The following is an 11,008-nucleotide window of genomic DNA, read 5'->3' on the forward strand; positions in this document are numbered from 1 at the left end:
GTCCTGAGAGCTCTGAGGGAACCCCAAACCCCCTTTCTCATAAGGTCTCAGATCTGAGACCCTGAGAAGCAGCTTCGGGTCTGTGGGGCTTCCACCCCCTCGGCGCCACTCCCGTTCCTGGCAGACCGTCTCCAGCTCCGGCGTCCCTCCGAGTCCCCTGCGGAGCCAGCTCCCAGTCTTGACTCTTCTGGTCGAACAAGCACTCATTTGTGTTACGCCGGGTTTCAGACACACTCAGAGGCGGTGAGTCATGCCGGCAGCTGGCGCAGTGTGACTGGAACAGCCCTGGTCCCCTCTCGGCCAGCTCCCCTGGGACAGCGGCAGGAGGCTGCCTCTGCGGGCCGCGGGGCACGGGCTCCCGGAGTGTGGCACCCGCGCCCCTTCGGCCCCTGCAGGCTCGGTGATATTCCTCCACCAGATGTAGGAGAGAGACCCTGGCCCTGGCAGCTGGCTCTGCCACCGGCTCTGAGAAGCTGGTCCTACCACAGAACCTTGTGTCCTTGGGGAGGGAACTGAGACGTGGAGAGGAAAGAACTAGAAGGCCGTGTCTCGCTAGTTGAATGAAGGGAACACATGCTACACATCTCGTTTCCCATCTCCTAGCTCCCAGTAGGAGAACCTGGGCCACCTGGACCCGGGAGCAGCCTCCCCTGTGGGAGCTGCAGCTGAGATGACCCTCGTAGTGAGAGCATGGGCGTGATTTATTGGGAACTGCTTGGTGCTTGGGCTTGGCCTGCGGCTCTGGCTCACGCAGCGCCAGGCTGTCTCCAGCACCGTCACCTCTGCCCTCGGACACCGCTGGTCTCTCCAGCTGCGTGTCTTACCCGTCTTTCCACCTCTGTCTCTCACCGGTGGGGCCAGGACTCCCCTCGTATCCAAGTTATTTGGGGCCATGTGGCTGGGCCTTGCACCGGATGCAAAGGCTGGGCATTAAGTGGGGAAGGGGACTTGGTGTCTTAGCCACCTTGCTTTTAGGACCTAGTGTGACAGGGGATCTCTCCTCCACCACCACCACCCCGCCTGCCTCCCCTGAGCACCTTCCTCTCGGGGCCTCACGGTGTCGCTGTCACTGTGATGGTGACGTTTACTGGAGTATCCGTGGATTCCTGAGGAGGACCCGAACCCGGGGTGATGGGTGGTGTTTCAGTGCCTGAAGAATAGACATGAACACAGGAGAGGTGCCTCAGGGGTGTCCCAGGTTGTCCTTAGAGGACAAGAGACCGAGTGTCACACATGAAACTCAGGGCTGCCCTGCTTACAGTCACCTTTGGGGTAAACTGGCGCTTACCTGCCTGTGCCCTTGGGCCTTCCGCTGAGCCCCTGGGTGGGTGACTCTGCTCCCTGAAGGTGAAGTGGGTGAGTGAGGTTAGTGACATCCACACCTTCCCAACCTTCCTTCCCGGTGAGAGGAAAATCCTGACCCCGGAATGCCAGGTCCCCCACTCACATGGGAACAAGCAGCTGACGAAGGCCTGTAGACAGAAAGGGAAACGGCATTTGAGCCACCAGCCCTCCCTTGCCCACAGGCTCCATGCTAGAGCCCAGGATCCCAGAGGGGAAGCCCCGGTGCCTGAGGTCAGGGTTGGACACACTGAGGAGATGTCACACATCGGAGAGCCCAGATTTCCTGCCCCCCCAGGGGTGGGGGGGTGTCCTGCAGCTCCCTGAGGTAGGTGGAGACCTGGCCACCTTCTACGGTCAAGAACCCACCCCCTTCAGTTCCCACTCACAGGGGAAAGTCTCGGGGTGCCGGGCAGCGTACTGAAACACCAGCAATGAGGCCACCATTGCCACCACCATTCCTGTGCCTGCTGCACCCAGCACGGCTGGGTAGGCGCTGAAGGGGGGGTCCGCTGGGAGGGGAGAGCACCGGTTGCCGGGGACAGGTTTAGAGCCAGGCCTGAACTTGGCAGCAATGGCTTATAGGGTACTGAGCAGGCAATGCCCTGCTCAGCCAGGGCCCCCTGCACCTGAGGTGGGTGACCAGGGGCAAGGCTGGGCCCAGAGCACCTGGAGACCAGGTCTCTCCCATGGAAAGAGGTGCTCTGTGTGCCTGGTGCTTTTGAGGTTGGAGGCCCCCGCCAAGCCCCCTGTGTTTTGCACAGAAGGCAGCGGGCCAGTTATCCTGGCAGCTCGCCGTGTAGTGAGGAATTCCCAGGCTGGAGAGATCAGCGGAAGCCGAGCCCACGTGTGTGCCCCAGGAGAGGAGACTGAGGCACAGAGAGGGGCCCTGTCCTTAGCTAATCTCCCCTTTCCCTACTTCTGATTCAAGCTGAACTACGGCTCCCCCCATCGGTGGGGCTCCGGGCCTCTCGGGAGGGATGGGAGAGACAAGTGGAGGAAGCACCTGGGGGAAGGTGGGGGAGAGGAGACGTGGGGATGGAGGAATCCAGCAGCAGGAGGCTGAACCAGGGCTCAGCTTTGTGGGGCCCGCCCAGCACCTGGTATCCTGCCCTCCGAGGGATGTCCAGCTGTGCGGTGGTTCAGAGCCAGGATGCGGAAGGCGTAGAGCACCCCCGGGTCCAAGCCCCCCAGCCGCCGGGTTCTGCTCTCGGGCTCAATGTCACCGGCTGCTGTCTCCCAAGCTCCGGCTCCTGGGCCCTGAGCCCCGGCCCTCCGCTGCACCAGGAAGCCCGTCAGGTTCCCAGGGCCTGCAATGGCCCATTGAAGCTGCACCTCTCTCCGCTGTCTCCCATAGGTCAGGCGGCTGATGGTGACATTGGGAGGAGCTGGATACCCTGGGGGTGAGGGTGGGAACGCATGCAGACACGTGCACGCCCACAACTGTGTGTGTGCACGTGTGCTGTGTGCCCAAGTTTGTTCCAGTTTTGCTGGGAGCCCGAAAAGGCCCTGGACTGGGATGTGTAAACTTGATCAGTTCTGCGTGGTTTGGGTCGGTGTTACCCTAGACTTCCATTTCTAGGCCTCAGTTTCCTCATCTATGAACCAAGGCAAAGGAGCTCATGCCGCCTGCATGGGGCTCTGTTGGCCTGTATTCTAGACTGCGCATGATTCATGTTCAATAGCCATCTAGGTTCGTGTTTGTGAGGCCTGTCTGTGCCTGAGGGAGCTGCCCCATCCAAATTCCGAAGGAGGAATTCCAGTGCCTTCCACCTGCAGGGCATATGGGGCTGGAGGGTGTCCATCCCCCTCGCCACACAAATGCACCCCCCACACTCACTCAGCACCTCCAGCAGGACGCTGCGACTGCTGTTGCCCAGGGCGTTGCGAGCCACACACTGGTAGGTGCCCCTGTGGAGAGCCGGGTCTGCAGCTTGGATGCTAAGATGGAGCTGGGCGCCCTCGGGGTGCAGCATGAATCCAGAAGTGCCTGCTTCCAATGGCTGTCGCTGGGGTCCCAGCCAGAGGAGGTGGGCAGGCGGTGTGCCCCCCAGGAGGGCACACCCCAGCCAGGCCTCTTCTCCCTCCAGCACGGACACCTGGAGCTTAGTCACTGCCAGCTGTGGGGCTTCTACAAGGACAGAGAGAGTAAGGCGAGAGATGTCCCCTGGGCCCCGGGCTGTGGGAAGGCTCAGGGGTAAAGTGCTGGCCAGGGATGGAGGGGAGGGGAGAGAGAGAAGATGGGGCTGTGGAGTTGACAGCAAAGCTCCTCTTGGGCCTGCCTGCCTCCTCTGTCAGGCTTCCATTCTATGCCTGATTCCTACCACATCTGGGCCAAGTTTGGAGATGACAGTGGTGTCGCTCCATGTCCTCTGCACCCAGCCCCAGGCTCCCCCTGCAGGCGGGGCCCCGCCTCCTCCCTCTCAGTCCCCACCACGTGGTCGGTTTTATGGGCTGATTCCTGAAGACCCAGAGGTCCGGGTATCAATGGGGCTCTGACAGAATTTCCAGCCCTGAGTAATAGGGAGGGAAATATTTCGGGTCGAGGAATTTCTTAGAGCTCCTGAAAACAGTCCAGTCACCAAGCCTTAGAGACTGAGATGGAACTCATTTTGTGAGAATTGTTATATATAACGGCCCCTCTACTTGATTTTCTCACACTTTTTACTTCAGTGTTTAACTCTTTTTCTTGAGTTAATAAATGGGACTGGCAGAGCCAGCAGACAAAGAAAGGAGCCTGACCAAAGGCAACTGGAGCGAGTGAGAGAGGTAAAGGCCTCTGACACCTGAAACATTAATTTGAGTCAGGAATTCGATCAGGCGTCTCTCCTGCAAATTGATGGAAATGAGGCAGACAGGACCCCTAACTGGCTAGATGGGTGCTGCCCAGCCATGTGTGACTACTAAGCACTTGGAATGTGGCCAGTCACCCTTGAGATGTGCGGTAACTGTAAATACACCGGATTTTGAAGACAGTAGAAAAAAATGTAAAATATCTCATTAATAATTTTCTGTTACACATGAAGTGATCATGTATTGGATATATTGAGTTGAATGAAACATTTCGCCTATTTCTTTTTGCTTTTTTAAATGTGGCTACTAGAAAATTTAAAATTATATGTATAGGCTGGCCGGCGTGGTTCAGTGGTTGAGCCAGGAGATCGCGGTTCGATTCCCAGTCAGGGCACCTGCCTGGATTTTGGGCTCGATCCCCAGTAGGGGGCGTGCCGGAGGCAGCCGATCAATGACTCTCATCACTGATGTTTCTATGTCTCTTCCTCTCCCTTCCTCTCTCTGAAATCAATAAAGACATTTAAAAAATTATATGTATGGCTCACATTATATTTTTATTGGACCACACAGACCTAGACTAAACCCCCGATTTTATGGATCAAAAAAACTTGAGTCCCTGGGAGGTGAGGTGACCAGCCTCTTCGCTCACTCTACATTTCAGCACAGCTGTCCCCCAGAGCCCCTCATCCCGATTTTAAAGGGCTGCTCCTCCCTTCAGTCCCAGAACCCAGTCACTAGCCCCCGCTCACCCAGCTGAAGCCGGCAGTGGGGATCGGGGGCTCTGAGGGGGTGAGTGCCCTGGCAGGTGAACTCTCTGCCAGCCAGGTCGCCCTGGGCCTGCAGGAGGTGGATGGCCAGCGAGGAGCTGCGGCCGCCCAGAGGCTGCTGCTGTCCATCCAGCCAGCTCAGCAGGGCAGGGGGCTCGCCTCCAGCCCACTCACAGCTCAGCATGATGAACTGGTCTCCAGCTGTGGCCATGGTCCAGCACGAGGGGCTCCGGAGGGGTTCCCCTGAGGAGGGAATAAATGGCTCAGCATAACCCTCCAGGGGGAAGAGGGACCCAGCAGGCCTAGCCCATCCCTCCCTCCTTCACTTATTGCTTCACTCTCCCATTACCCCGTTTACTCAGTCAACTCATTTATGTTTTTATGCATCATTTATTGAAGGCTGACCATGTGCCAGAGAAATAGTGGGGAACAAACACTAGCAAACAGTTACAATACAGTTTGACGAATGCTGGAGTATAAGTAGGGAGACAGCTATCGGGGTGCAGGGAGAATGTTTGAAAACAAGATGACGTTTGAACTTGGTCTTGGTACATGGATAGGAGCTTCCCATGCGGAGAGAGTTACAGGCACAGTTCGAGACCAACATGAAATAGAGCAGGAGAGGGAGAGCACAGGAGGGTGAGAGCCTGCTGCCCCTGGAGGCTGGGGGCAGTTAGGAGAGTGTCAGGGTCCCCAAGCCTGAACCAAGGACAGGCCACCATGTAGATGGAGACCAGACTGGGTGGAAAGAAGCTGGGATGTAGGGTCTGGGCTGAGTGCCGCCACCTCTTTGTTACATGGCAAGTCTCAGAGTCTGTGGTCTGGAGCCCCACCCAGGTCCCAGGGCCCCTCTGTCCTCTCCCCTGACCCCTAAATGTCAGAGCCCTATCTCCCCCGTCCACTCACACACTGTGATCCTGCAGACGGCAGGCAGGGCCAGGGCTGGGTGCTGGCTGGTGCAGGTGAAGACGCTGCTGTTGGGCAGCTGGGTGGCGGCGTGACTCCAGGTGACATTGCTGAGGGCAGTAGGGCCATTTCCCCGGGGCCCTTCCCACTGCAGCTGGGCAGCTGGAAGCCCCCCAGGCCAGGTGCAGACCAGAGTCACAGCCCCGGGCGTGGGGAGCACTGTACAGGAGGGCCGCCCCTCGGGGGGATCTGGGGGACAAGTGGGCTCAGGTGGGGCTGGACCAGGCCACACTGCCAACGCACCGACACCTCTGGGGGGCCGAGGTGTCAGTGTGGGGGAGCAGGGAGAAGTGGGTGCGCAGGGACAGGCCACTCCCTCTGGGGGGCTGGTGAGCAGAAGGCTGAGCTCTCAGGTCAAGGAGCGGTGGTGTGGGAGTTGGGCAGGAGGTCAGAATTCACTGGGCAACCCCAGGGGCTTCCACGGAAGCCCCAGCAGGGAAGTGTTCCCATGTCCCATTGTCATCTTTGCCTGGCTACTTTGTCTCACTGTCCTTACCCTGCCCTTCTCTGTGCCTCAGCCCAGTCCTGGGGACCCTGGGAACAACCACTTGGAATGGAGTGTCCCTCTCCCAGCCCCGTCCCATGGCTCTTTAGCTTCTTTCCCTGCTCTGCAACCCCATTTGGTCTCCCGGACCTGCCTGCCCCCCGCTTCTGCCCCATTCCGCACAGGGCGCCTGTATTTCCCAGAGCCCAGGCCCGCGGAGGCTCCGGGGGAGGGCCCCCCCCACACTCACAGTAGACGGTGAGCTGGACGGCAGTCTGTGTGCGGGTGTCCAGGCGGCTGTTGTGGGCCAGGCAGGTATACAGGCCTGTGTGGGTGCGGCTGGCGCTGCCGATGGTGTAGGTGGGCCCGGTGTGGACCTGAGTGTGGTCCCGGAGCCACGCATAGTGACTGGGGGGGTTGGATGCAGCCAGGCAGCTCAGAGTCACTTCTTCCTTCTCAGGGGCCCAAAAACCCCCCTCAGTGAAGCCCGGTGGCTCCATGGTGATCACAGGACTGTCTGGACCATCTGGAGGGCAGGGAAAGCCTGTCACACCTCCCCAGTCTTCGTTCCTTCACCCACTGCTGAATTTACAGCTGCGGCAACCACTATGCTTAGGCCTCTGAGGGACCAGAGTGCAGGGGCCCCAGGCACAGTCCAGTGCAGGGGATGGGGTCTGCGGAGTGAGCCCCCAGGCTGTGGTGGCCCAGGGGGCACCTGTGACTCTGAGAGGCTTCCCTGAGGGAGGGGTGGGCTGGGCTGAGGTGGGGGACAGGCGAGAGCTGGGTAGGCAGGAGAGACGCAGGGCGCCCAGCCCCCCCACACGGCCTGGCGTGAGGGGTTCTCAGGACTGGCTCACTTGGTCCCTCTAGACGGGAGGGGGAGGGAACAGGGCGGGAAGGTGCCCTGAGCGCAATCCCAGCAGCCAGCGCTTTCCGCTTCTGTGGGCCACCGCCTTCCCCTCTCCCCCGTGTCTTCTTTCTCCCTGACTCCTGGAGAGGACTCACTTATTTTGCTGCCTCCGTTCTGCTTCTGCATCTTTCCCGAGAACTGTTCACCCGTCTCCTCCACAGCCCTCAACTCACAATTCCCACGAGCCACCTCCTCCAACAAGACAGACATCCCTGCTCCCTGAACCCTCTAGGCCAGCGCTGTCCAGTAGACATGGGAGCCACAGATTTTAAAATCTCCGGTTAGCCAGGTATTCAAGAGACAAGATCCCCTAACTCCACCAAGCAAAAACATCAACAGGTTTTAATAATTTTAATAATTTTTATTTAACGGAGTACATCCAGAATATTATCATTTCAGTGTATAATTAATATAAAAGTTATTGATGAGCTATTTTATAGTCTTTCTTTGGACGAAGTCTTCAAAATCCACTGTGCATCTTACACTGCAAGCTCATCTCAGTTTGGTTTGGCCACGTCTCGCGTGCTCGAGGCCACGCGTGGCCCCCACGCTGGACAGCTCTGCTCTAGACCATCTAGTCTTCACCTTTCCCACAAACACTGATTCCTTTCAGAAGCTCATTAGTGCCCTGTGTTCCCCTCTTTCCTGAAATGACTGTCCTGGCCTGTTGTCCGCTTTTGCCTAGCTGGCTACCCCCTCCTCACTGGCTGCTTTGGAGTTCTTTGTATGTTCTGAAAATAATCCTTGTTTGCTCTCAGAAGTTGCTCTTGGGCCAGCTGGTTGCCCTCTCTTCCCACAGCGCCCCCTCCCTGTTTTCTCAGGTTCAGGTGGTGCCTGAGAGTCCTTGAGGCTTAACCCAAAGGCGGACTTTCTGGGCCACCCCTTTACTGTGGGTAAAACTGTGACTACGAATCTATGCACATTTTCCCGGGAGGAGGGGCCCATGACCTGGACAAGGTTAAGCCCCCGTGTACTGGAGCCCCATTTGGCACCAGTGGGTGCAGTGCCCAAGGCTGGGGTAGCCCTGGGGGGCCTGAGGTGCGTCAGGAGGCTGAGTTAGGGTGGATGGGTGGCTGCCAGCCCTGACTCCCTTCCCCCACACCTGTGTGACTCACAGATGACGTCCAGGAAGGCTCCGTCACTGCTCAGCTGGTTGACTGCATTGTGTGCACTGCACACGTACCAGCCCAGGTGTGTCCGATTGACAGGGTCCAGCTGGAGCTGTTGCTCTGTGACCCCCACCAGGGCCTCCTCGGGGCCTCGGGGTGCCTGATGCTTCCAGGCAAAGCTCATGGGCTCTGTGCCCTCCCGCACTGCGCACGTGGCCACCACAGATGTCCCCTCCACTGGGGACGGCTTGCTCAGCCGCACTTGAGGCTTTGATACAGGCACTGGCCAGAAAAAGAAGAGGCTCTGTGTTTGTCATCGCAGAACCAGGCTGTGACCGGCTGTGTCAGTGACCCACCCCTTGCTAGCTGGGGGCTGGCGTGTCCACTGGGTTCCCGGGCTCCCCAGGCTTCCTTGTCCCGTGGCCACAGGCCTTGCAGAACCTGGGCGCTCAGGACACAGCCCACGCTGGCAGCACATGCGAAGGGTGCAAAGCAGCACTCGCAGTGGCTCAGGCCAAAGCCCCCAGCAAGGCCTCACCGAGCACGGCCAGGCTGAAGTGGGAGTAGGCGGTGTGCAGCCAGCCTCCGGTCGCGTGCAGGGCCTGGCACAGGAAGCGGCCGCGGGCACCCTCCCGCAGCTCCCCCAGCACCAGGCTGCTGTTCTGCAGGCTCACGGTCCCCAGGGCCGAGGCCCCGGCCTCCACCTTGAACTCTGCTCCATTGGTGACAGCCACAGGCAGGGGAATCAGTGAGCCCAGGGGGGTGAAGCTCCAGAAGACCACCAGGGGGGCAGGTGGGGAGCCACAGGCCAGCTCCACGGAGCCACCCCTCACTCCCTGGATGGATGCCACCTCCTCATGGGGCTGCCCTGGGGACAGAGACAAAGCAGGACATCTGAGCTGTACTGGGTTCTCCTGCTTCCCCTCCGTCCTCAGAGCCGCCGTTCCCGCTCTGCAGTCGGGCGGACTGGGCAGGGGTGCGTAAGATAGCAGAAGCCCCGCTGGAGTTGGGGGAGGCAGAGGTGGTTTCTGGGGGAGCCTGCAGCCTCCTGCTGGGCTGTGCCATAGGAGCGGCAGGCTGGGGGGTCCTTGACCGAGATCAGCGAATGGACTGGAGCAGAGGTTCCCACCTTCGCAGGCCATTGGACTATCTGGAAAGCTTGATAAAAACACAGATTCCTGGGCTTCATTCCAAACTATAGTCAGAATCTCCAGGGCGTCAGCACCAAGCACTGTATTTCTAACAAGTGTCCAGAAGTTGATCTGATGATCAGCCAGATGACGCCTCGAGGGTCAGGAGAACTGTGTGGCCACTGGCCATCCAGGCTCCTGGGTGCAAGGACTCCAGGGGGTTCCAGACCCACCAGCAAAGGAAAGGCCACACCTGCCTGGGTCGGCCCACCCAGCATCTATTCACTTGTCAGCTGTTTAAATTATAAAGTGCCTGCCTCGTGCCAGGCACCAGGATCACAATGACAAATGAGCCACCCTATAGTGACTCCCGTGGAGCTTTCAGTCTGTCGGAGAGTCCGACATTAGCTAGTCATCACGGGGTAAGGCTGCCGAGGCGGGCACGGAACCCCAGCATCTGCCCGAGCCCCGTGTGTTCTCCTGCCCCTGTGGCCAGGTTTCTCCAAAGTGCTGACAGCCCCAGCAAATGGGGATTAAAATAAGTGCGTCAGAGGAAACTGAGCCACAGAAAGAAATCACACCAGCCTGCCTTTGCTGAGTGTGAGGCCCGTCCTGGCCTCTTCCCTCATTACCTGCCGACCTTAATCGTTACAATAACCGCATCCCCTGAGACTCTGAAACACGAAATCGCTTGGTCCAAACCACACAGTAGGTGGCAGAGCTGCGTGGAGCCCCGTCTGACCCCCGTCTGAGATTCTCCCGGCTGCTATCGCTTTCTCCAGGGAGGAGACCGTCGGAGGGAAGGGATCAAAGGCAAAATTCTTTCCCAAGAAGGGAAAGAACCCAGAAACTGGTTCTTTCCGATCCCACCAGCTGTTGGCGCCCTGACGACCACCTGGCTTCGGGGAAACTTGATGGAACCGATCTGGCCATGTCACTCCTGCCCTCACAGCCGGGCAGAGGCCCTCAGGACACCCCGGCTGCTAAGGTAACGCAGAGCGCTGTGTTCTGGCCCGGCCTCCCCCCCGACGGCCTCGGCTGCTCAGAGCGCGCTGGCTAAGGTCAGGCAGGTCAGCGACGTTGATGGACTTCCCTGAATGGCTATGCGAGTGGGAAAGAGGGATCCTGAGGAAGAAGCAGGAGGAAAGAGTGGGATGGGAGTGGGAACGGCCACTGGGCAGGGTGGGCTGAGAATCGCTCACCTGAGGCCCCCAGATGCAGAAGGCAGAAGGCCGTCAGCAGCAGGAGGCTGGGTGGTCTACGCGGGGCCTGCTGACTCTCCGCCACCCCCATCGCCCGGGGTGGCTGCCCGTCTGAGACAGAGCCTGCCTAAATCTTGGGCTCCATCTCCACAGAGCAAAGCCCAGCTCTGGGAGGATGGGGTTCTGGCTCAGGTTGCCAACCTCAGCCCTCCCAACACCTTCGCCCCCAGTCTCCCGTTACCCTCACTGCCCTGATTGCAGGTGAATTATTTACCAGATGATTCACTGCATCCATAATGCAGAGGT

At 59.1% G+C, this 11,008-nt stretch overlaps 1 protein-coding gene across 1 annotated transcript; it reads right to left on the bottom strand.

Annotated features, from left to right (window-relative positions):
- Positions 1-1,052: 1,052 nt before the first annotated feature.
- VSIG10L2 (V-set and immunoglobulin domain containing 10 like 2) lies at positions 1,053-10,793 on the bottom strand (the record flags this gene model as incomplete). The annotated part of the gene is made up of 12 exons (XM_081122760.1): positions 1,053-1,150; positions 1,289-1,341; positions 1,448-1,472; positions 1,731-1,853; positions 2,442-2,738; positions 3,182-3,472; positions 4,884-5,144; positions 5,808-6,056; positions 6,602-6,877; positions 8,377-8,652; positions 8,909-9,238; positions 10,703-10,793. 12 exons carry the CDS (start codon positions 10,791-10,793, stop codon positions 1,053-1,055), a joined length of 2,370 nt encoding a protein of 789 aa, XP_080978886.1.
- Between the last annotated feature and the right edge of the window lie 215 nt (positions 10,794-11,008).

Source organism: Miniopterus schreibersii (genome assembly GCF_964146895.1).
Source record: "Miniopterus schreibersii genome assembly, chromosome: 20".
Taxonomy (NCBI): domain Eukaryota; kingdom Metazoa; phylum Chordata; class Mammalia; order Chiroptera; family Miniopteridae; genus Miniopterus; species Miniopterus schreibersii.